At 35.4% G+C, this 27110-nt stretch overlaps 2 protein-coding genes across 21 annotated transcripts; one reads left to right on the top strand and one right to left on the bottom strand.

Moving 5' to 3' along the window:
* Positions 1-1909: 1909 nt before the first annotated feature.
* Positions 1910-13577, bottom strand: LOC107786332 (uncharacterized). 20 transcript variants are annotated; one of them, XR_012707918.1, is made up of 13 exons: positions 13375-13577; positions 11977-12249; positions 11784-11867; positions 11645-11707; positions 6672-11564; positions 6485-6542; positions 6283-6365; positions 6009-6159; positions 5811-5922; positions 5204-5286; positions 4910-5060; positions 4555-4674; positions 1910-2325 (listed from the first exon to the last, which is right to left on the bottom strand). XR_012707918.1 is itself a non-coding variant. In XM_075250043.1 (7 exons), the coding sequence occupies exons 5-6, from the start codon at positions 9513-9515 to the stop codon at positions 6499-6501; spliced, it is 924 nt and encodes a 307-aa protein (XP_075106144.1). In that variant the 5' UTR covers positions 9516-11564; positions 11645-11707; positions 11784-11867; positions 11977-12249; positions 13375-13573; the 3' UTR covers positions 6282-6363; positions 6485-6498. The 20 variants fall into 20 exon arrangements, 1 of the variants encoding a protein (XP_075106144.1); XR_012707919.1 differs by having other exon boundaries at positions 8534-11564; XR_012707921.1 differs by having other exon boundaries at positions 8636-11564.
* Positions 13578-13866: 289 nt separating this feature from the next.
* LOC107786333 (aberrant root formation protein 4) lies at positions 13867-25077 on the top strand. The gene is made up of 14 exons (XM_016607799.2): positions 13867-14123; positions 14220-14396; positions 14510-14659; positions 15326-15398; positions 17102-17277; positions 17346-17405; positions 17505-17652; positions 17925-17984; positions 18077-18348; positions 18424-18495; positions 20671-20748; positions 20849-21052; positions 22568-22619; positions 24681-25077. The coding sequence occupies exons 1-14, from the start codon at positions 14007-14009 to the stop codon at positions 24896-24898; spliced, it is 1857 nt and encodes a 618-aa protein (XP_016463285.2). The 5' UTR covers positions 13867-14006; the 3' UTR covers positions 24899-25077.
* Positions 25078-27110: the final 2033 nt, after the last annotated feature.

The raw sequence follows: 27110 nt of genomic DNA, 5'->3' as shown, positions 1-27110 counted from the left end.
TTCAGCTCCTCCCCAACAAGAAGACATTGGAATAGTGTTAAGCATATTTTAGATATCTTCGGGGAACTATAGATATGAGATTGTTTTATTCTAATGAATTCAAGTCAGATGTTTGGCTATGCCGATGCAGATTATTTGTCTGATCCCCATAAAGCCCGATCTCAAACAGGCTATTTGTTTACATATGGAGGTACTACTATATCATGGCGTTCAATGAAACAAACAATAGCTGTCACATCTTCAAATCATGCTGAGATAATAGCCATTCATGAAGCTAGTCGGGAATGTGTTTGGTTGAGATCAATGATTCAGCATATTCAGGAAATATGTGGTTTTCTTATGAAAAAAAATAATCCAACAACACTATAGGAAGACAATGCTGCTTGTATTGCTCAACTGAAAGGAGGATACATCAAAGGAGACAGAACAAAGCACATTTCATCAAAGTTCTTTTTCACGCATGATCTTCAACAAAATGGTGAAATTAATGTTCAACAGATTCGTTCCTATAAAAATTTGGCTGATCTGTTCACTAAGGCATTACCAACCTCAACATTTGAGAAGTTAATACGGAAGATTGGAATGCGCCGTCTTCGAGAAATAAAGTGATATTTTCATAAGGGGAGTAAGATACACGCTGTACTCTTTTTCCCTTAGCCTAGGTTTTGTCCCACTGGGTTTTCCTGGTAAGGTTTTTAACGAGGCAGCAAATAAAGCGTATTATAGATATGCGTACTCTTTTTCCTTCACTAAGCTTCTTTTTCCCACAGGGTTTTTTCTTAGTAAGGTTTTAACGAGGTGTATTATCTATTTTTGGACATCCAAGGGGGAGTGTTGTAAAACCTATAGTTAATATGGATGTCCACTATTCCCATTATTTTCACCCATGATTGTAAATAACCTCCCACTACTCATCACTATTATGATTGTAACTCCCACACCTCCATAACCTCTTCCCATGATCTTCCCCCATGATCTCAATTGTTAATGTCATGTTTAAGACAATCATTTTGTAACCTTCATATGTAATAGTATAAATAGAGGCATGAAATGTGAGATGAAACAGACTTGAACACTTGATGAGATAAGAAAGTTATATCTTCTTCTCTTATTCTACTTATCTTCTTGTTTTATATTGTTATTTTGAGCTACAATTCTTAACATTATTTGCCTTTTTATTTGCTTGAATTTTATTGCTTTCATCTTCAAGTTTCTTTAAAGTTCATGCCTACAATAATCATAGTCGTATAGTTTCATTTTCAAAATTTTGGTAGTTTTAATTGATAATTTGGCTATTTCAACTAAAGAAGCTGACGACCAAAAATTTCACCAACAATAACATTATTAATCTTTTCCTTTTAGATGTTAAGAAATAACTGAAAAGTACAATATTTTGTGTAACGAAGGGGAATAGTATTGATAGGGAGAATTGAAATCGTGTACATTAATATAAGAGTTCATCTTCAAACTATTACAATTATTCCAAATTAGTAACCAAATCTTCCAAGGGAAGAAGAAACAGAAAAGGAAGAAGGGAGGGAGGTTCCAGAGTTAATCTAACCAACTAAGAAAATAAAGAGAAGACTTCATAGCATGAGCCATAATAGATTTATGTTTCTCTTCTATACTAGTGGGTGTAGCCTGTGCTAAGCACAGGCCCAATAGTTATTTAGCGTTAATTTTTTTTGCAGTTGTTTCCCATAATACTTGGTGATACTTTATTCATTCCATGAAAGTTTGTTAATATATTATCAATTTCCAATGCTTTTTAACTGCTCTGACAATTGATATATTAAACTTCACGTGAACTGCAATGGTTAAACATTATAGTTACACAATCAATTTTGGTGCTTAACATGAACATCAACTCCATGGTGGAGTACCTAGTATTGGAATTGCTAATCAAGGATAAAATTCAATCACCTTGTAATTTGTTGACATATGTGAATCATAGATATAGAGTCGAGCAGATACAAAGTTGGACAGAGCCTTCTATCTTGGCGGTTAATGGTCTCTGTCAATACAGGTTACTAATTTAAAGCACAAATGCTTTACACTTGCTAAATTTCATACTGTAGAATGAAAATAATGATGAAAATGATTCACTTTTTAAAGTGCAACTGAGCAGCCAGTGGAAATATTCAGAGCTTTTAACTTAACCAGAAAAGTTGTACTCTTCCATTCAGGCTGAGAGCTTTTGTTTGCCGATGGAGGCCGACTCCTTCCATGGTCACTGCCCTTTTTACTTCTTGTAGCTTTGGCAGCACCCTTTCCTTGACCTTTGCAGTAATGGCAAATGATAGTCCTCGTGCTAGTTGAATTTCTCTAACAAAAGAAACAGGAATTAGCATGTAAAGAAGTTGCATTGATCCAGTACTCATTCCAAGTTCAGCTTAAAGATGCTTAAGACCAAGTTAAACTTGAAAATAGTAGACCAATACAACAAATGAAACTAATAATTAACTAAAGATTAATTTTTTTTTAAACTCATTAATTAAAGTTTCATTTTTCAGAATCAGAAAAAGCAGTAAACTAAAACCTAGGAATATGAACTAAACACTAACTAAAAATTCAATCTTTTCGTAAAGGTAAACTAAAAATCCAGCAATTAAAGATTCAATAGAATCAGACTAACTATAAAACTAATATCCAGCAATTAAAGTTCAATAGAACAAGAAAGAATGTTCACCAATAAAAGACACTTGAATCTGACAGTTGTCATTTCTCATAAAAGAAAGAATCTCATAGATTGGGAGCAAAAAAACTCAAAAAGTAATGGGTGTGAATAATATATGGAATACAGGATAAACAACAATCTGAATCAAAAAATACTCCAACAGAAACTACAAATTGCAGAAACTATAGAAGAAGCAACCATAACATGACAACAATGGAAACATAATCAAACCAAGAAGGACCCAAATAAAAACAAATTAAATTATTTTTCATAGTCGTCACTCTCCTCACCACTATTTAGCTCCTCGTCTTTAGATTCAGATGATGTATCTTTTTTCTTCCTCTTATTTGAATTTGCAGGTACCTTACAAGACCCTTTTTTGGAAGCCTTGTGAGAAATTGGAGATTCACTCACAGGCTCTGCATTAACTGCCGCAAAGATGCATTTGCAACTATAGTAAGAAAAGACATCGAATGACTTTAAAAATAAATAGGACTTCCATGACAACTATTTCCTCGGTTCAACAAGTGAATATTGATCTTTCATATGGCTTGTCTGTCTAATGTAACTTAATAATCAACCAAGGAGAGAATCTTATACCAGCTGAGAAATTCAGCAATACAATCTGGAGGTCCACACAAGACATGCCAACCATCTCAAGTGAGCTCTGAGTTTATCTTCCAGTGTTAATCATTTATTAACTTTCGTGTTCAACTGCCCTCACATAAGAATGGTAAAGGACAGGTATTGAGCAAGTCTACTACTCCAGCAACGAAAAATGTTACCTTATTGTTATTCATTGAAAGTCCATTGTAGTAAAGAGTAGTAACCATACCATCAAAATTGAAAATTGACAAGCTATATATCAATGGCTTTATTAATAATACACAGCCTTAACAAAATAATCACAGCAATTCAATTTTCCTTTCGGTCTCAGAATAACGTGCATTCTAGAGTTTTATTGTTTAAAACTTATCAGTACATAAGCTACAAATCCCATGCATTACCACTAACATATGAAGATATAAAGAAAGAATTAAAATTCAGTACTGAAATAAGGATTCTTAAGGAAACGGATAACAGGATAAACTTTTGATGTTCTACCAAGAAAAAACTTTGAAAGAAAAAATTAGTAATCAAAAGCATAAGAAGATCCAATAGTGGTCAGGATAGCATTGTGAGGTAGTCAAAGGAGGGCTGAAACATAGAAAAAACCAACAATAGTGCGAATGGCATAACAAAAATGGTTAAAGAGGAGAAATACATCAGAAGAATTTAAATGGGAAAACTGTGCTACCTGTAGCAAAAAAGCAGATAACAACAGGACAGGGCCAACTACCATATGTAGACATCAAAGATAACATAATTCATTTTATCACAGAGAATCATATTGTACCACCAATTGGAGTTATAATTCTTTAGATTGTAACCATATTGAAACCCTTAAGCTATTTGACATAATTGCTATGACTTAACAAACCAAAGAACTGAAATAAGAAATATTTTCAGCATCGAAAATTCAAGCACTGAGAATTTTTTCTTTTTCAGGATACATTCACAAAAATATCTCGCAAAATGATATAAAGCCACTGGACTAACTGAACGATTCACATTTGCAGACCAGAAAAGAATAAAACTTAATGTGATTTATTTAAATTAATAAACTATAGTATTAAGTCTTTCCAATTACAGTTACATGCTCCACCTTATTTATTTGAATATAAGACCGTAATAGCAAAAGGCGTTAATGACATGCAGGCAAATAATGAACATATCGAAGAGAAAAGTAGAGCAAGTCTTGGCAGATTAAATGAAAGTGAAATAGCTTGCGTTAAACAAACTCTACAAAAGCATTAAGGAGCAAGGAAATACTTTACATGATTTTGGTCTTTAAGTTATCCGCATTATCTTCATCTCCCAGATAGTCACGCCTTTCATCCTCATCATTTTTTGGGTCAGCATATTCATCTCGAGGAAATTTCTCTGTTGCACTTTCTCTATTTTACACAGAATAGCAAAAAAATCAATAGATAAAATGAAGTAGATGGGGCTTCTTCTTTATCTTCTATAATTGTAATATCTGGTTGTGTTCTGTGATCACGTCAAAATCAGATATAATAAAAATAATAATTTAATACACTGAAAATCTTGTCAACAGAAAATAAAACAGATACTCAGGAGAATAACAGGGTAATAAAATAAATGAAGAGAACTTAAAATTTCTTTCAGTACCTTGGATGAAATTTGCAGGGGGATTTCAGTAACTTGAAGGAATACGTTTATTTGGTAGTTGACGCTACCGTCATGTCTGGAATCAGGCTGCAGACGGAAGCTTTTAGATGTGGCTTCAACCAGTTTTACTGCTGTTGTAAGCTTTTGTAGCCTGAAGAGCACAGGAAATTATGTACTTTGAACTCCCTATAATCAGCCCTCTAAAATGAAACTCGAGTTACAAAGAATTGCATAAATTGAAATAAATACAGTAACACATATTGGCGAAAAATGCTATGACGAATTCGGACTTACCATGTGTCACAGAGGCTGAGATACTAATTGAACTTCTTTAGCTAAGCAGCGATAGATTGCTTGTTGTCTCTTCAAGTCCACCGCTATTCATGACAAACATCTTACCCTTTATATGAAAACTCCAACCACGCTAAATATGGAAACTCCGATCACACTATTTTTAATCCACATATCTCAGTAATTTCAAGATCCATTTCTTTACCTTTACCAAAAAACTCAAGATCCATGAAAATGTGCAACATCAAAAAAAGGAAAAAATATATCAATAAATTTTTGACAATGCCATTCCAAGGGGAAAAAAATTAGTTGTTTAATCCTTTATAACTTACCTATAATAGCTGATGAGTAAATCACAAGTTAAATCTTAAATATGCGAAGCTATGATTTTGATGAGGGAAAACACAAGGCTACAAACTTCTATAAGATCACTTTTTTCTCATTTGACGAAAAAGTAAATAAGCAGAATTCAACATGTCAAAACTATTATATACTTGGTAACAACCAATAAGCACTTCAAACACAAATGCGATTAAATTTTATCCATTCAGCCACTAATAACCGTAAAAACTAAAGGCGCTCATGATGACAAAGTGGTGCTATAAATTACCTCTGCTGAAATGTGACGTGGTTGATGCTTGAATTCCATAGAGTCTGAAATAAATCTCAAATCTAATTGGTTTGATGTTCTTTCGGAAGCCTCGTCGCAAGTTTTTTAAAATCTGCATAATACAAAAGAATCTGTTGATATTTCTTTCAATACCTTGGATGGAATTTGCAAGTGGATTTCAGTAGCTCGAAGGAATACATTTATTTGGTAGTTGACGCTACTGTCATGTCTGAAATCAGGCTGCAGATAGAAGCTTTTAGACGTGACTTCAATCAGTTTTACTGCTGTCGTAAGCCTTTGTAGCCTGAGTATTTTGCCTGGAGTATTTAAATGATTACGCTTTGAAGACCTGCACAGGAAATTATGTACTTTGAACTCACTATAATCAGCCCTCTAAAATGAGACTCAAGTTAATTGAAATAAATACAGTAACACACATTAGCGAAAAATGCTATGACGAATTCGGACTTACCATGTGTCCCAGAGGCTGAGATACTAACTGAATTTCTTTAGCCAAGCAGCGATAGATTGCTTGTTGTCTCTTCAAGTCCACCTCTATTCATGACAAACATCTTACGCTTTATATGAAAACTCCGATCACACTAAATATGGAAACTCCGATCACACTATTTTTAATCCACATATCTCAGTAATTTCAAGATCCATTTCTTTACCTTTACAAAAAAACTCAAGATCCATGAAAATGTGCAACATCAGAACATGTGCGCAGGACTGGGCAACAAAATGGGAAAAAATATATCAATACACTCACAAGAAGAGACAACCAAAACAGAAGAAAATAATAACAATAATTTGCGAGGAAAAAATAACATGTTTCACATTACTTGGCAAAAAACTCACATATATGCATGCCGAAGAAGGAAGAACAGTAAGCTTCAAAATGGTAAATAAAAACAAAAGAAACAAAAAAAACATTATTTAGTTATCTCAATTTTCAGCCATATATCAAACACATTGCGTAAATTAGTGTGCACATGCTGTAATGATAACCAATCCATTAGAACCTCATATCTTCTAGTGCTTCTCAAATGTTCTTCTTCAACATTTTTTATTAAAGAGTTTCCAGTGCTTGTAAAATACTCATTTTCAACCTTTCTTGAATATTGAAGTTCGCATTTTTTTTTTAGTATTAAAGTTGTTGAAATATGATTGAACCCTTCAATAACAGACCTAACGATTACCCTACCACCTCCTCTGCTTTGTCGGATTATAAGGATACCCAAAATCACAGACAACAAAACGAATATAACCAAAAAAAATATACATAGATAAAACAAACAAATATGCACATCAGATCAAAATGAAGCATTAAGATATAAGAAACAAAATATAAAAAATAAATGATATAAAAAATAAATGAGAGACCCAAATGGAGAAATAGAAGCACAACCTAACCTTTTAAGTACATGTTCCACAAACAAGACGTGTGTTCATGTGTTTAAACTGTATGTTCAACTTTCTTTAGTTCAACAGACGTTATACAGTAACATGTAAAAGATTCACAAAAAAGCCTTTTGAATAATTTCATCATAAACTATATTGTATGTAGAATGATCGTCATCACTATCTGGGTTTGGAGGCCGAATTAATATCTTGAGACAATTGGAAGCTTTTGCTCTCGACAATGCAACGTAAAGCTGGCCATGCGAAAATACTGGTTCTCGTAAATATATACCAACAAAATCTAATGTTTGACCTTGTGATTTATTTATAGTCATAGTAAAATAAAGTCTTACTGGAAATTGTGTTCTTTTAAACTGCACTGGGGATTTTTCATCTTCTGATGACATCAATGGTATTCTCGGAATAAACACATGTGTATTTTTAAAGTCACCGCTTGCAATTTTTGCACTTATAACATGTGTTTTAAAATCACAACATGTCAATCTTGTGCCATTGCACAAACCTTCACAAGGATTCAAATTTCGTAATAATATAATTGGACAATTTTCTTTCAAAGTTAATCTATAAGGAGGTAAACCAGCAGGATTTAAAGAATGCAAAAAATCTTCATATTGACTTTGATCATTCGATTCACATGTGTTCATCAATTGCAACGAATGTTTTAGCTTCTTTTGGAAATTTGTCTATAAGCATATCATTTATTTCATTTACAAAATCATTTTTCGTCGTCAAAATAACGCGGGAAGTTACAGAAGATGCATCACAGAAGAAAGCATGCATGTTAGGAAATGTTGTTTCAGATAATGCATTCAAAGATTCCGGTTCCGTAGTATAAGGGATAATAAATGATTTTGGAATTTCAATTTTGTTTTCAGAAGTAAGAGGTTCTTTTCCATTTCCTATTCTCATCAAATATTCACAAAAGGCCGGATCAGTTTTTGCACGCATGTTTTCTGACAGATGCAATTTTTCAAGTCGGGGCCAAATGTCAGAATATAATAAACTCTCATGAATAAAATCCTCTCTTTTTCCGTTTCGAACTACTGGTAAAGTTTGTCTAAAATCACCACCAAAGACAACAACTTTACCACCAAAAAGCACATTAGTATTCAAGAGATCTTTCAAAAGTAGATCAAAAGTTTCAATCATTTTCTTTTTTGCCATCGATACTTCATCCCATACAATTAATTTTGCATCTCGAATCAAACAGGAAAGTGAACTTTGTTTGCTAATATTGCAACTAAAATTTTCATCAATGTCAATGGGAATTTTAAAACAGGAATGAGCGGTACGACCACCTGGAAGAATCGAAGCCGCAACTCCAGAGGTTGCTGTTGCTAGAGCAATAAATCCTTTAGATCGCACAGTAGCTAATAAGGCACGCTATAAAAAAGTTTTACCTGTTCCTCCAGGACCGTCAACAAAAAAAGCTCCCGGTCTGTTCGAAGATATTCTGTCTATAATCACATTGTACGCCACCTGTTGTTCACGGTTCAACTTTTGTCGCAGTAATAGCTCTTCTTCAGTAACGATTATGTTTCTTTCGAAAAATATTTCTCTTCCTTCTTTGGCAGCCTTTGAAGCCTTGAAATTTTCAGCGATAAGTTTATACTCATTAATGTTATGTCCCATCGAATGTAAGATGTCATTGAGACAATCTAAAACTTTATATCGAACACTTTTTGTTCCGATATCTGGTAAAACTTTGAAGTCTTCCGACATAGAGTTCTCGAATTTCTCCCATAATTCTCTTGGATTAGCAGGATCACAATATACCAACAATGTAGCAAACAAACGTCTCAAGCTACATGGCATTTGATAACTCTCAGCTTCTAGCATACATTCAGCTAAGTTATTGTCACAATGAAGTAGTCCTCTTTTTTGAGCTGATTCTCTGAATGTATCGCAACGTACTTCATTTACAGTTAGTAGGTCTTCATATGATTTTTGTCCTCTTATATTCATTAATAATAATCTCAGATAATATCTTTCACCTTCTGTTGGATGACATGTTACAACACGTCCAATGACATTACCCTTTGTTCGACGGGTCCACATTTTATATTGTACTGACCATACAAAATATTGTGGAAATTCTTTATACAGTAGATTGAGCTTTATTGCATCTTTATTTGTTTTGTTCATAGCGAAAAATTCTGTTAACATTGTTTTTCTAATCATAGGATTATTCATAATTGAGTTTATACTCGATGCACTCTTAAAAGAAACAAATTGTTGTCCTTCAAGATGTAACTGAAGATGATAAACAGATGGTGTCATTTCATTAATAGGAAAACCAAATAAATGGTGATACCCATCGAGCAGACTGATATTCTTTTATTTCATCTACTTCAACATTTGCGTCATTGTCATGTATGTGAAATGCGATTTTATCATGTCCTTTACAGATGTATTTATAAATATATTTAACAGCTTTAATATCTGAACAAATTTCAACATTTATGTGGCAATTGAATTTTCCAAGTAAGAATGGATTATAAGGGACAACCCATGAGTTATCGAAATAGTGATCTTTGACTTTCACAAGTCCTGTATTCCGTCTTCTATAAATTGGGTAAGAATTTTTCCCTTTTGATGTTTGATCAGCAAAGCTTCTTGGATATTTGAATTTGCAACCACCTTTTTTCTTTTGCATACATGAATTTGTAGGATTTAATTTACCACAAGGTCCATGCATCATATGTTGAAGAACAAGTTTATATAAGGTTTCTTCAGCTTTACAATCAGGCAATTCAGCACGAACAATATTATCATAAGATTTAAGATTCTGGAGTGAGTAGTTTGTATTCATTAGTAAGTATAATAAGGAAATGAGCATGTGGTAAACCACGTTTTTGAAATTCTATAGTATACATAAAAGCTGCAACTTTTCCAAAGATATTTCTTTTTAATATATCGGTTTTTAGTTCTTCTATCTTTACCTTAAAAACTCGACTAATTAAATCAGGTCTGTTCTGTGCTTCGTCAGTTGGTAGCAAGTGCTCTTTTATCTCGGGCCAAGATGGGTTACAAGTTATCATTATGAATAGATCAGGTTTTCCAAATTGTTGTACCAAAGAAATAGCATCCATGTAGCGTCGACGCATGTCTCTTGGTCCGCCTATAAAAGTAACGGGAAGGAATGTTTGTTTTCCTATATTTGAAGAGTCTCTTTCTCCAAGTCTTAAAATATCAATGAGTCCTTGTAGCATTTCTATCCTAAAGAGATCTGGGTTGAATGAAAAAAATCTAATCTCTATGTTTCAAGTTTTATGTGTTCATCTACTGAATATTGTTGAAATAATTTTCCAGAATGCAAAGTTTCATTTGTTTCATCTTCTCTCATTTGGAATTTATATTAGTAATATTCACGAACAGAGATATTATCTCTTTTCCGTTTTCCTTTTTCAAGATTTTGAGCTTCCATGTCAAGATATCCATCAACAGAACACATATTTCTAATACTTGGTAATTCTTCGTGTTCACAAAAGGCTCGACGTTTAGAAGTATCTTTTGGTTGTATAATTTTTTTAATGCCACAGTGCCATCCACTTTGACCATATGGAAATAATAGTGGATATTGTAGCGGATCATAACATCCGCAATAGTAGTTCACTATTTGAGATCTGTTACTATGAGTGTAGATTCGAATATGAGGTGCAGAACTAACTTCGGTGATTTCTTTTTCAACCCATATCCCTGCAACTTCTGATGTAGTAGGAAGATTGTATACACGTTGATCCAAACCTGAGTCAGATTTAAGTGCAATATTGTAGTTCGATAGATTTGGAACATCTATTAGGGATTTTAAGAAAATAGAGTATGGATTAATTCTCAGTATGTTCATTAGCTTTTTGACTATTGATTCATGCATTTTCTCAGAGCAAGCCATTCTGTTAGCTAATTCGTTATCGTTGTCATAGAAGTATAGTTGTAGATTTTTTGCTATTCCACTCGGAGGCAGCAAATCATTTATAAAATGGTACATCTTTCCCTGAACTCTAAATGTATAAATACCACGATTTCTTTTTGCTAATTCTTTATCATAATTTACACCAAGTGATGTGAATGCAAACATATTATTGTATGTTCTGATATATGTTCGAAAATGTTTACATTCTTCAGTAGTCCCTAAATATAAATTTTGTAGTTCAGCATGCATCTCATGTGAAACTAACTTGATCGAACCATTGTTACAGCAGAATCCAGGTGGTTCATATTCAAATTTTTTTGCACCACAAAATTTACAGTTAGGAACAGTCTTCAAGGGAACATAATCAGATTGTAACTGACCTACGTATGTATAACTCTTTTTTTTTGAGTTATAACCTGTATATTTAAGTATTATTAGCATAAAATTACCAATTAAGTAATATACAACAGTATCATAATAAAAGATTGGTGCAAACCTTTTTTCCCAACCATTGTTGAGCTCATACTACTACTTTCATTAGATGCATGTGACGTTGACCCTAACGCCAAAAAGTAATAAATTATGAATAAATAAAGACATTATGTAAAAGTTAACATTGCATCCTTGATACTTACCTACTTCAAATGAGTAGAAGGGATAATTTATAATCTTTCGCTTGTCAAATGTAACTTCCAAAGCATCAACGTGACGCTCGTTGGCTAATAGGGAAAACACAACACACATTTACCGTCATTCAATTATACTCACATGCAAAAAGCGTGAAGGGACATTTCTAAAAAAATAAAATAACAAAGGATGTATTCTAACCTGTTTTTAAAACAGAAGAAGAGCTCCTAAGAGGAATATTTTGTTACTGAAACTCAATTGCAGCTGGAGTAGCGACAGGAAAAGCAACATTCTCAGAAAGACTACTTCTTTTTAACTCTTGTCTTTTTGTTCGTCGTTGTAGTAACAATGCTTCTTTTTTTTCCCGCAGATATTATTTTGTACGTTTCATGTCGCCTAAGTTTCATCTCAGCTTCTGATTTTGCGAAGCAAACATGTTTGTTTTTTTGTTTAGAACCCATTATTCCTACAAAACTGCAATTATAGAAATTAAAACACACGAAGTAAATAGAAATAGTTTGCTGGCAGAGGTAACATCTGAAGCGAATAACATCAGATTAATAAAAAGTACTACTGAGACTCAAATATATGTGACTTTTATTTTCTGACCACTACATACAAGAAAAATTGTAACAACATCTAATGGTTGTTTAATTGAACATGTAGATGCTCCTCAATCACGAGAACTACAATAGCTATAAATGGAGCAACTTATACAACTCAACTGCAAGAGTATATTCACTATGTTTCTTTAAAAGGAAAATGATATTAATCAATTCTTGTACAAAGTATTCACTATGTTTCTTTAAGAGGGAAATGATATTAATCAATTCATCTACAAAGTGAATCTTCAATGTCAATTTTACTGGTAATAAGATTGTTGTCACCATTTAAAATAATAACTCTGCCTAAATTATTTTTGACTTATTCCTGATATCTTGGAAATATACTTGTCAAGAGAAGCTGAATCAAGAACTTCCAAGTCAATTTTCTGTCCTACTTTTGCAACATAACTTAGCAGAGCACATAAACTGAAGAAAATAAATATTACAAACCTTTTAATACGCCCCATCTCAAATTACTACTCTGCACTCTTAGTTATCCCAAACAGCGTTCACTTTCTTTTAAGAAGTTCTCCTACTCAAGAAAATGAAAGTACAAAGCAGTTGAATGGGACCCATTTGCTCTATGCAGTACAAGACATTTTCAGAAATCAAAACCAAACGAAGTTATTTGGTTTCAAAATCAATTTTTGGGTTTTGGAAACACAAAGATACAAAAATAAATTTGTTCTTCTCTGAACCAAAACCAAGAAATAACCCTTTTCTTGATCAATTTAGCATAAACTTCAGCCATTGCCCCTTGGTACATCTCAGGCACTAAAGAAGTACATGAAAGCCCTAACTCAAAATGCAACTAAAGAAAATAACAGACAGGAACATGTATAACAAATCTAGTAAAAATCCTGATTGAAGAATTTTGTCAAACACCTTGAGAACAGAATTTATTCTCTATTCAGGGGAAAACACAAATACCTACAATATTATCAAGGATTGAAACAAAATCAATACAAAAAACACAAGCTGAGAAGAAGATTACCCAGTAGAAAATAGCAATAGATCAGAGGGGAGGAGCAAGAGAGCACAAATATGAAGCAAAGAGGCGTTTGAAGAAGAGGGCTTCGCAGATAAACTTGGAAAGTGTCGGATATAGCAAGAGAAATCAAATGGTGAATTGATAGCTATTAAAATTGGGCTACACGTGTTGGGCTGCAAATACAACCATGAAATAATTTTGGGCCAGGCAGACATGTTGACCATGAGCTGCCTGGTTATCCCCATTTATAATATAGGAATAAATATAGGCAATCTTTCCGGGGTGGGTCCCAAAGTTAATTTGCCTACTCTCCAAATGTGTCTTCCATCGTAGCCACATTTGTTACATTTTCATACCATCATCAAGGTAGCTAATTATTTATGTCAAATTATATTAATTTATCATGATTAAAACGGGTAAAAATATACATTAATTGATAATAATTAAGTTATCTATGTACAAACACAGTCAAATACAACATTAGTTTGACTTAGCCGCAGTAAGTTTGCAGTTTTGCACTAAGCACTTGGAACAACACGTAAGTTTCCCGCGAAGTCGCTCGAAACGGAGACTGCGAAATCGCGCCGCAGAACATCAGCAGCATCACCGGTGAAGAGAGAGAGAGAACGATCAGAATGTCGGAAGAGAAACTCCGTCAGGATTCGCATCTCGCCGATTCACTTAACGCAGATGCATCTTCTCCCAATTCTATCATTCCTCGCCTCCAACAGGCCCTAGCTACATGCTGTCAAGTAAGCCACAACACTTACACACACTCCATGTCCACATTAACATATATGGCGATATCCTTAAGCGCGAATAATTGCTGAATTTACTTATACCTTTAGTTGATTGAAGCCGGTGACATTAGCAAATCCAATGAATTAGTCGTCGAGCTCGTCGATTTCCTTAATCCGTTCTCAGTCTCAGTAGTAGAAGATGCATCAAATTTGGAGTTGGAGACAACAGCATTCGAGATTCTTACTGAAATTGATCGTTTCATAAGTTCACCATCCAGAAACCAGGTAATTTTGTGAAAATTAGTTTTTCTTTTCTCGTTTCGTGAAGTAATGAAATTGAAGAAAAAGTGATTTACTGTGTGGAAAAGGATTATTATGATATTTGTACTTTATTGCAGGAAGTTATTGATGCTCTATCCTTTGAGTTGCCGAAGGTTGTTTGTAAATTTGCTTGTGCATCCAAAAGATGCTCGGAGATTGCTGAACTCATTGTTGGTCATCTAGTTAGTACGTGTTCTCCGCGTGACATGCTATCAATTCTTTGCGCGGTATGTACTTGTTCTATTTCTAGTTCTCTGAAGCTGGTTTTACCAGTTCCTTTCCCATCAGTAACACGTGCGAGGAAAATTGTCCAAAGTTGAAGTTCTTTGTAAAATTCTGTACAAGATTGTTCAGAGTTGGAATACTGTGTGATTTCATGTACAGCCTTTTCATCATGAAGGTTTTGAACTTTTTGTTCATCTTAAGTAAATAAATGAGGGATTATACGTATTAAACATTTCGTTTATAAAGAGCTTTGATTGGAAGAATACTGTTGCTTCTTTGACTATTTTACTCTATAGCTTGTAATATTCTGCCTAACTTCGGTGATAAATGCTTAGCAGTCGTTTTATTGAGTGTTGAATGCCAACTGTTCAAGTTGGTTGTGTAACAATCTCCATTTTACCTCATCAGATTGCTATTGCTTAGATAGGAGAAATTCTTATGCGAGATACCAGTTGAATGATAAGGATTAGAGTTTCAAGTAACTGCCGTGTAGATTCTAACTTTAATATAGTGTCTGTATTAGTGAGACAGGTGCACATAGTGCATTTTTTCCCCGGGCTTACATGCTGTAGTTTAGAAGATAGTATACCGTGCTGACTCTCTCTAGGTTTGTGCTTGTAAGAATTTTGTTCGTCGTCTTTTATGATGGTTTATGTTGGAATTTTCAGGCGTTAAGTTCCCCAAGTGAAACATTCAAGATTCCTTGCTATTTTGCTCCTCTTATTGGCGGCCTTACCGAAGGTAATCCAGAAATTGCCAATGATATTTTTCATTGATTGGCATTTTATGAATAGACTAGAGAAAATAGGTTTAAACTGTGTAGTGATATTTCTTAAGGTGGTAGAAGGCTGAAATCTCATAATGTTATTGCTGAGTTCACACAGGGGTATTGGAACTTATTCTCACGGCAGAAATTAGAACTTATGTTTGGATGAAGTTGTGTATGGTGTCACCTTTTATGAACTCGCAAATGATTTAGGAGTTCCTAATGGCTAGGCCTCCGCCCTCCCCACCAATTCATTAGGACATGTTCAAATTTAAGATGGTTGATATTTACTCCCCCCCCAAATGCTAAACCTCCTCACTTGGCTCATATCCAGACTTATGAAGGTACCCCTTTCCTTTTTACTTTTTGCTTTTCCTGACGAAGAAAACTTGGCTTTTAAAAGCTAACTTATGATCTTTTTCCCCCTTCAATGTTTGACTTCCACGGGAGATAGCTTTGTCTCCATTGACTCCTTGTTCATCTTTTTTGAGATTCCTTTTACCAGCCGAAAGTTCAAGAGAGACTCTCCTCACTTAAAATCAATTTTAGCCTTCTTGCTGCTTCTAAATATGACTTTTGCCTATGTTGTGATCATAACTGTGAGCTGGACCGTACTAGAAATAGTTTACCGTATTGCTAACTTCGTACTGCTAAGCATTTTCTGTTGCTACATGAGTAATATGAGACTGCAAAGTAGTTAAGAAACACAAGATTTTCTTGTGCCATTATGTTTATTAGAGATGCCAATTGAAGTGAATAGTTAAAACACATCTCATATGGGCCAAAGCCATGAAAAGAAATCCTAGATCCATTTATAGAGTCAGAGACAATGTTAAAGAAGGCCATCTTTAGATTGCGAAAAATGGAAAACTTCTTTGGTTAATTAACAATGTACAAGAGGAGTAGCTCCAGTCGCTTGAGATGGAGGATGGTGTCGTATGCCGTATAGAGGAGTGAATCTGGTCGTTGGAAAAGGGATGGTGCCAAAAGGAGGAAAGGAAAGAAGAAAAATGTTGGCCGAATGTTCCCTCCAGGTTGGCAACCGATGTTGTCCTCTCTCAAGCGGCTATAGCTACTCCTCAGCAGAAGCTACTTACAATTCTACTAGCGGCTATGTAGAAATTGAAAAAATTAAAAGAAATTCCTTTGTCTTGCATTAAGTGAGTAAGAATACACACAAAGAGCTCCTTATACAAGGTTCATAGGCTGCTCCACAAGTGGTTATTCTCTGTATCTAACGAGATACCTAACAATTAAGTTTTCTTGATATCCTATGTAACTATACTACAATTAAATGCAAAATATTCTACACATCCTATATAATAACCTTCATAATATTCTCTACTCACAGTTCAATGAATCTAGACATATTTTAGGATATAATTTATTTGATTATTTGACTTTCAACACGCACTCTCAAACTCAAGTTGGTGAGACTATTTAAGTTTGCAAATCAAAACTGAGAAATGAAAGTTTGATATGCCTGATTTACTTTTATCTTCTCGTCGCCCCCATGAGTAAATTTGAAGTTAAATTCGTTGGTGTCAAATTTTGGGGAATTTAGTACTAAAATAGTTCGTGAAGGTTTAATCCTCTAAATCGAACTTAATTCTTCTATCAGCATTCTTTTGTTGTCAATGACGTGATTCGATTGCTTTACCTTATTCATTGATTTCAGTTATAATACTCATCCAAAGACGGCAATTTGAGCAAGTGAAAACTGTGATTCCTGTTATTCTTGGTGTTTTGAAGTCTGTGTCCTTAGAGGCAGATGTTGAAGACAAAGACACTGAGGAGTTATTCCACAAAGCAATTGGCCTTGCAGAATCAATACAAGCTGTTTGCAAAAAGTTGGTCCGTGATATTCTCGTATGCACCATCTTGTTTTCTTAGGATTACTCTGATTGATCTTTACTTCACAGGAACAGAAAGATAAGAAAAAACTTTGTGCTTTACTGGGCCTGTTTGTCTTGCAACTCATGGTCAGTGTTCCTGAGACTCAATTCAAAATCTAGCTTGAGCTCTTCTGGTTCCTGTTTGAGGCCATTATTTTTGCGATAAAATTCCATTCTTGCATGCAGGCTCTTGCTTCAATTGCAATGAGGCGTAACATTTCAAGCCTTCTTTCCATTGTGCTATACCTGTCACGCTTTCTTCCATTGTGTGGTATTTCATATGAGGGATTAATTACTGGACCAGATATTGATAAGTTCAAATCCATATGTGGAGGTAAATACGCGCATCCTATTTTCTTCTTTATGTTTATGGTACTAATCCTTTTTTATCTAGTGGTGGATACTGGATTTCTCCCCTTTTGTTAGATACTTTTTTTTAAAGGCCTTGGAGGTTGGTACTTATTCCTATATTGTTCACTATCATCAGTTACAAAATGTTTTGCTAATTTCCATGTATGTCAATTAGAGAATAATGTCGTACCTTGATTAGAAAGTGAGAAATCGTCCATGCATAGGTGTCATCTAATATCCTAGTGAAATTGCCAGATGACAGGGATGATGACATGGCTTGCTTTTCTCATGTCAAGCATGGTGGATCACTTGCAGGTCACTTATTTTGTGGATTTAATTAATTATTCTTCCTCTCACCAGATGTTGGATACCTTCCCACTCACCTGTCTATACTTCTCCTGGTGCAGTAATCTGGGGTTACAAATCCAATGAGGCATCAATGGCTGCTGATGAAGATTTTGAAGCAGTGAAAAATGAACTTCAAATGAACCAGACTAAAAGATGGCAGGCAATAGGCATGTTAAAGCATGTCTTCTCAAGTATCGACCTATCATGGGAATTGAAAACACATGCTCTTGATTTCCTGTTTTGTATAATGGATGGAGGTGCAACCGTAGAAATTCAAAATGACAATATGGACTACTACACATATATGCCTACTCTATATACAGCATTGCAGGTGAATTATTACGACATCTTCAGTTCTTTTGAACTGCTTTGTCCTAGTGCCCTAAAGTTGAAGTGCACTGTGTAGGCAATTGAAATGGTCATTATATATGCACCAAATGCTGTTTTGCGGAAGAAATCATTTGATGCCTTGAAGAAGGTAAAGCATTTTTCCTGTGCTTTGAAATTTTTGCTTGCAGAAGCTCTTTTTCAATGTTATTATCATACCAGAATTGCATGACTCCCGTCTGGAGCAAAATGAGGAGTCTACTGATGCTTTTCTTTTAATACTCAGAAAGATGATATTTCTTGCAAATTGTAGTATCAGCGTATGTTGCATTTGTAATTTTTTTGATCAAGGTTGCAATTGTAATTTATTCCTCTGATAATTTATCAATGATCTCTTACTCTTACATGAGGGGTATGGATGAAAGTGAATTGATGATGTTCTTTAAATAGACTGTACTTCTTACAGGTTGTAGGATCCTTCATGTTTCCTATATTATAAGTAATTTGGAAAGTTTGCCTAACAGTCAAAATGACAATATTGCATAATAGCAGTTCAGTTGCTCTGTCCCTAATGCTAGAGAGTAAAACATGACTTGTTCTCTGTTTTGCGTTTTAAACTACTTAGGCCTAGATTCAGTCTGGTTAAATCTCTGTCGAAGGAAGAAAGATGAGTGTCTTGGGGTTTTTACCCCAAAATGGTAGAGAGATAAAAGAGTACTGCCACTTTAACCCCTTTTTTCTTTACCCTTTCTTCTTTTCTTCTCTTCATTCTGGTATTTCCCTATTAATGGTACACTTGCTAGAGATTGCAAATGGCCAATTTGTCAAGAGATGCCTATGAACTTTACTCTCTAGTGGAGTATCTAAAAGTGCACATGAAAAACATTATGACTAGTTGTCAAGAAATTAATCCGAGTTGTTACAACAACAACAACTATGCCTCAGTTCCAAGCAAGTAGTTGTCGGTGTATGAATCCTCACTGCTTATGTCGCTGCATTTAAGCCCGTATTAGTCCAATATATAACGATTTAATTTCTCTACCGCTAGAAGTTCTCTACATGTTTTACTGGCATATAAATCTCTACCAAGACTAAAAGAATTTTTGCTAACATTGGACCTAAAATTAACTTACTAATATGACTAAAAACTAATGCCCACTGATTATTAGATCTTTTTCTTTCATATGGATTCCAAGAGATTTTAGATCTTTCGAGGCAATTCCTTCCATGTGAATTTTGGTATACCTCGTCTTTTAACACCTTCAATCAACATGGTTTCACACATAAAGACGATGCATCTAAAGTCGACATAAGCATGACCAAACCATCTCAAGCGACCTTCTCTCATTTTATCCTCATGCGTGCTATTTGCACCTTCTGCCAAAACGATCATTTTTTAATTTTGTCTACTCTTGTTTGACAAATTATCTATCTTAACATCTGGAACTCTCAGACACTAAACCATTCGATAGAACTGGCCTCACCTTGAAACATATCCATCTCAAACATAACACTCCAATGGGACTTTTCCATTTCAACCGTCCTATTCTGATTCTATGCGTGACATCTTCATCTATAATACCTGTCCTTGAACATCGGGCTTAGTTATCTAAATCATTGCTTTTAGGTCCCACATTCCGTCCGATACTTCTTATGTTGGTTAAACTTGCCGTATGTACTTAGTCTCACTTCTAGTAATCCTAAAACCCTTCCTCTAAAGTGTTTCTACATGGTTCAAGCTTTTTCATTTTCAGTCTTAAATTTATTCTAATCATTGCGAGGTCAAAATATTGATGTTGGCGTTATTTTACTGAAAGTTACTGCTTGGATTGTATTCTTTCACAGTTGTCTAAGAGGCATAAAAAAGGAACACCAATTCCTTCTAAATTCGCCACTAGTGATACAGGCACCGTGGACTAGCTGAATGGAAATCTTAATATTAGCTTGAGTGGACGTTGAACCTTGTGCGGACTTTGACTTCTTATTATGCCATTAAGTGTTTGGAGAAACGTGGCCTATTATAGACCTTTAGAAAAGAGTGCTAAAAGTAGAAGAATTTGAGTGAAAAGGAGAAAAACTAACAAAAAGGGGTGAATGCTGATAAAACCCTTGAGGATACTTTGAACTTCCAAGTTACTTTGGCTTTGTGTTTAGTTCTTAAACGCTTCACGGGGTTCTTTGTTTTAAATGCGCATTATTGGCTATATTTTGTGATAAAGAATGTATATACGTGGGAATTGAATCGTTTGTTTTTGTTTACTTGTTTATAGAGAATTTGCGGTTAGACTTGCATGTGACCATTTGATGATTGGTTTTACATTATCAGGTGCTTGCAGATGTTCCAAGTTCTTTAAGGTTTGACATCCTAAAGGCTTTGATACAGAATAACGAGTGTTCTTCTATGGTATGTCCTCCTTCTGTTGCTAGAGAAGTCGCAGCTACAATAATTGTTCTGGGACTACACTTAATTGAATTTATTCATAACTAAATATTTTTATGTACAGATTGCAATCCTTTTAGATTGTTTTAAAAGGGAAATGCTTGAGGAACATAGTAGAAGCATCTCGGTAACAAGTGGAGTCTCAGAGGCAGAGGTGAAAGATCCTCCATGTGCCTCGTTTTGGAGTGCTGGTGCTCTCGAACTAGTGGAGCTGGTTTTAAAGCCTCCAAAGGGTGGCCCTCCATCCCTTCCTGAATACAGTGATGCAGTAATTAACTCTCCTTTTCCCACTCCACAATGTGTGACTTATATTAGCATCTATAGTTTTGTATTAGACTTGCCTGGCATGATGTTTTCTTCTTCTGTTGAGTTCTATTTGGATTCTTTTTCCGGATATAGAGAGAATGAGATGTTATTTCTTCCAGTGGCATTAACGGCAGTTGATTTATAAGCTAGCTTATTGTATGACTCCATAAAGAGAACTGGCTGCTTTTTCTTCATTTATCTATCACATGATGGGTAAGCTATTTGACCATAGGATTTGGGGCACAAATAAACTCCGTGTTGGGTGATAACCGTATGATCGTTCCTCTTCCACTTTGCACTGAGCAGCATGAGTGAACTTACATAGCGAGCTGCCAGTTAGATGTATCTGTGAAATTATAATGATGAGAAAAGGCTAGGATTTATAAATTTTATATTTTAATCATTATAAAGGATAAATGTGGTGATGCTGTGCTTAATATTCTTGGGGATTTGCATCTGATGTTGAAGTTACTTGGTCTCATACAGTGGACCATCTTTGATCAAGTCTTTCTCCCTCTCTCCTTCTTGAGGTAATGTTGTGCTAATATCTTCATCAAAACTTCAGAGTAGTGAAAAGGAATTAAGTTTTAATCAACTCCTCCTGCCCACCTTCATTATCGACTCCAAGACATGCATTAAATACAAAATAGTCGACATACAGTTGTCAACTTGTGTCTGCTCAGCATTTGCTTAGAAGTACGACAAGGATGCTGCTGGGACTCGACTCTCAGTTTAAAGTGGTGTAAATTTTGTTTGAAATGAAGTAACTGGGGCATATTGATATTAGTATGTTGAGAAAATACATGTTGAGCCGCTGAGGCTTTGGTCTAGTAGTAAGAGCGCCGCGCGTGATGCACATCGCAGGTTCAAACCTTGCCGCATATTTGGTATTTAAGTGGGTAGAGGAGGGGGCCGTTATCCACCAAGTTTCGAACCATGCGCCGCCAGTAGGCCCTTGGGGATTTCTCGATTATTAAAAAAAAATACATGTTAAAGATTCTAACAATGTTTACCTAATTTGTTCACAAAGAGCAAGTATTGAAAAGTTTAGTTTTGCCTGAAATTCTCGGTTAAACATTTTAGCTACATAGATTTCTTATGGTGTCTTTGACATTTATGTTGATTTCAAAGCCCGATGGTGCCACCTCTAAAGTTATTGTCGCTGTTCACTTAAGAAGTTCTTGTACTTTTTCTTTTTTCTCCCGTCTCTATAATGTTTCTTGTCTGGTGAAAAATAAGGAGGATTGATGGCTCTTTGCCTCTTTGCCTCTTTGAGTCATATTAATGCCACACTTGTTTGATCGTGTGTGTTAGTTTATGACTTTATGATTTTCCCTTGAAAAAGTACATATTGTTCACCTGATACCCTCATAACATACCGAATTTGGAATAATGAACGAACTCCTTTCTGCTTTTTTAACTACATACGCTGATCAAATTTATGGGTTCTTACTGTAATTCTTGCCATAATCTACAGGTTCTATCAGCTCTCAATTTATATCGGTTTGTACTGATCAGAGAGTCAACTGGTAAGTGTAGTCTAACTATGAAAAAATCTCTATTGGATTAGTGTCTTTAATGGTTGCTTTACTTTTCCACTTTATCATTGAGTAGAATAATACGCTCCTGGTACCAGTTACATGGTACTTCTATTTGTGGCTTCTCTATAATGTTTGAGGGATTGGATACAAATTTTAAGATGCTATTTTGACTTGTGTATATTAGTGGCAGATGAAAGAAAAATCACAGTGATGTTGAAAAATTAGTTTAGCGAAGAAAACATTACATCAAGACTTAATGTTGAAAAGACGTCGCTTTTTGTCGAAGTGGCCAGCAAGTTTTTACCAACATTTTAGGCACACGATTAGCAAGATTATTGTCTGAGGCATTTTTTTTGAAGTGTCACATGTCCCATACCTCCTCCATCTTCCACCTTCCACACCCACAGGCTCCAACAGCCACCTTAACGTCTCCACCCAACAGCCACCACCTTCAAGCTACTGCCCCAACCAACCTTCAAAAGAATCACACATGCATCCACTCCTCCTCCTGTATCACCACCTAAAAACCTTCTTCATCAGAAAACCCATCAGATCACCCCTACCATTTTTCATACACTAACCCATTTTCCTAAACCTTCCTTCGGCTAATAGACCCCCTTTACCACTCCACAAAGCAAGATTCCACAGACCGAACTCAGCTTCTAAATCCTTTTGGAAGCAGAACTAAAAATACAGATGGAGAGATTGAGATTGTGGGAGTTGTCAAGAGATATTAGAGCCGTATAACTTGGTGAAACTCAAACAAAAATGGAGAGAGATTGGTGATTTCCTGGTGGTGTAGGAGTGGTGTCGATTGAGTGATTTTTGGTGGAGTGTTGGGGTCAAAGAGAGGTGTTGGCCGGCGTTTTTGTCTTTATGGCGGTCGTTGTTTGGGATATTTTTTGGTGATTCTGGCATGAGGCGGTAGAATTATTTGGTGGTCATGATGAGCGTGAAAGGAGGTTGAAGGGGTACGATGGGTCTTTTGGAGATGGAGGAGGCGCCTGGGGCAGGGCTAGTGTTTTGTGACGTCACAGTTGTGGTCTTTATTGATGAAAGACGAGGTGACACTGGTATTAGAGAGAATGACTGTTGGTTTTGGGACGGTGGTGTTGGCGGTTACCATGAAGGTGGTGTTGGTAGCAGCCACGGAGGAAGATGAAGACCGAAAAAATTGGAATTTTTTTGTTCAATTGGATATAGCTGTAATTTTTAAGTATTCTCCTTTTTTTCCTTGACTGGTAAAACGTGTCTTGCACCGATAGGCGCGCGTAATGCAACCTCCAGGAATAAGTGGCCAAACATGAAGAGGTGTAATAGCTATGTTTCGGACAACTTTTGGTAGGTAAAGGTTACCCGTGTATTTAGCGCGTAAAAGGGAAATCGGGGCAAGTTGAAGGATGTAAGTGTGTATTAGCCTATAAATTATTATGTCAAAACGTTTTGAGCTACATTTTGTACAACTTTAATTCATTCAATTATTCATATCTAAACTTTGACTATCTTTTCGATAGCTATTTCAATCTGGTTCTTTCACCACTACTAATTTTATACAAAAATCCTGTAAAATGAAACTCAGGAAAATTGTATGTCAGGTGGTATATCCAGAATGAATGTTCTCTGTACACATGGAACTCTTCATTTAAGTTTCACTTGCTTACTAATTGGAAAAAAAGGTTTCGCTCATTTTCTGGAAGCATTTTCTCCTCTCCATAGTCCATTCTTTTGCATGGCATGTAAGGGATCGAAGAAACATTCTGAAGAATATAAATACTTTACGAAGTGCCTAGTTGAATTGTTCAGTGTCTTGTGTATAAAGCTAGTGACAGAACCATGGGTGTATTTCTTTGGAAGATCTTCTGCTGTCTCAAGTCTCGTCCTTTCTGGTAAAAGACACGACTAATGAATTATTGTCAGTGGATACTCTTGTCTTTTTCGTTGTCTAATATCTGTCGGCTAAACTAATTTATCCTCTACATGAATTTTGGAGTCAACAGAAGGTGACACTAACTTTTACTAGTCATCTGACTTCCATAACACATGCAACAGGGAAAACCAACTATACTGGAGTGCTCTCTAAGGACATGTTACAGAAGGCTTACAATGAATGGCTTCTACCTTTGCGCACGTTAGTGACGGGAGTCGTAGCAGAAAACCAGAATGATCATGACCAACTAGCATCAGATGCAATATGTGCCTTGAACCCCATTGAGTTAGTTTTATATCGTTGTATTGAACTCGTTGAAGATAATCTGAAACATGCATAGCTTTTTCACCAATCTATTAGTGTCATCTGGTAATTTTTTCTATAGGAACAATAGAAGGAAAACTGTAATTACTCATATTCTGTTATTGTCTTGTTATTTTTTGTTTTCCCCCTTCAGACACTGTAAATCCCAGTTTTGCAATGTTGTAGTTCAATGAGATGGAAGCTATGTACAGACAAGCTGGATTCTTTCTTGGCAAGAGAAAATTAGCTTTGGAGTTCATTCTTCTTAATGTAAGAAAATTTCACCTACATGCAATTTATATCTCGATGGGATGAAAAACTGTGACCTAAAAGGTATGTGCTTCGGTTCATGGTTTGGAGCTCATCATCTTGAGTCCACCTTTTCTTGAAAGGTATATTAGCATATTTTATTTGCTAAACTTGGTCTTGTAGAAACTGTCTAGGTGTGTCATTTGATGTGAAAACAACTGTTAAGGTAAAGTTTGAGATATATTGTATCAGTGATTTTGATGGTGGACTTGAGATTTATTATATCGAATGATTTAAATATTGGTTAGAATAGAAAGACGATTAATAGTATAAGGAAAAAAAATTACTCCATTAAAGAAGAAAAGCGAAAGGTAAAAGGTCAGATATTAGGTCCTTTTTAGACAAGCGAAGTAGACAAGCGAAGAAGCATCTTTTTCTCGAGTCCGGAACCAAAATGTGTTTTTTTTTTACTCAAAATACGCAAATAAGTGTTAAAAAAAAGTTATCAAACTATATATAACGCCACAAAAAGTGGCGCTATACAGTAACGGTAACTGCACCGTTACTGTATAGCGCCACTTTTTGTGGCGTTATATATAGTAAAACTGACACATCTTACATAGCGCCACTATTAATGGCGCTATACCCCTTATTACCTGACCCCACCAATAATTTCTGGGTTCAATAATTCAAAAGCGTATAAAGCCACTTTTTGTGGCGCTATATACAAAAAAAAAAACCTCTCCGGCTAGCCATTTCCTATATAAACATCGTAGAATCGCCACAACTTCATTCAAATTTTTTTTAACTCTTGTTGGTTTCTATTGTTGTTAAATTCTCCAGCATTTTTTCATTATGTCTGAAGAACGTAGAATAAGAGTATCATTATATTGGGGGGAGGGGGTGAGGTTGTGATGGAGAATAACTCTGTGGGCTACAGTTTACCTGCTAAGTGTAATGTTAAATTGCCACTTTCAATGGAGTACGAAACATTGATATCGTTGTTATGCAAAAAAATGAGTGTGAGAAAACGTTCAGTGATACTCAAAGTAACCGGAAGATATCCGTATTCCGTTACGCCGCAAGGGGTTGCTTTTTACTCAGAGTTTAACATCGACGATGATGACACTTTGAGTGATTTCCTGAGGACTCCGGACGAATGCCGGGAATTTCTTGTAATCACAATGTTGGAGATGTACGTGAAGGTCGAAGACGTTCCAAAAAACGAGGTTGTGCGTAGTAGAGATAACCCCCAGTCATCGGGTGGTTATTCTGGATCAGTTTTTGCCGGACATGTTTCGGATGAAAGATTTTTTCTTGATTTAACTTTATCACCGTCGGCGAATGAGCAGCGATAAAATAATTTATACCCTGCTTTCCATAATTCACAAGAAGAGTGGTAAACTTCAATTTTCATTTGTGTTAATTATGTATATTTTTGGCGTATTGAATTAATTTTAACGCTCATTTATTTAATAGGGGATACCAGCCGGATATGAATTTTACAAGTGGCCCATCCGGTAGTCATCACCTAACTGAAAACGTCCATCATGGAATGTCATCACATTACGACTTGTAAGTGAAATGATATAGCCATGTATGAAGCATTTATTAATTTAGTAGCTTATATTTTTGTTAAAATGTGCAGTGAAAACGAGCAAGTTGAACTACCCGTACTCACTCAATTGCCCGAAAACGATGTATTACATCAGGATCTGGCAAATGCACAGAGTGAGAAAGAGAACAACGATTACGATAACAATGTCGATGAATCGGGAGACGAGACACCATTTGCTCGTGAGGATGGTGATGAAGAGGACGAGAAGGAAGGACCCGATTTGAAGAGAGCCCCCCATAGACGAAAAGTGTACGAGTCTGAAGTGTCGTTTCATTCAAGGGAGATTCCTTATATTGATAACTTGCCAGCCGTGCCGGATGTGGAAGCTCTCACAAGGGATTTTGATGAAATCCGGACAACAATGTGGGATGAGTCTAGACCA

Source organism: Nicotiana tabacum, chromosome 1, assembly GCF_000715075.1.
Source record: "Nicotiana tabacum cultivar K326 chromosome 1, ASM71507v2, whole genome shotgun sequence".
Classification (NCBI taxonomy): domain Eukaryota; kingdom Viridiplantae; phylum Streptophyta; class Magnoliopsida; order Solanales; family Solanaceae; genus Nicotiana; species Nicotiana tabacum.
This window is presented reverse-complemented; position numbering and strand designations above follow the sequence as displayed.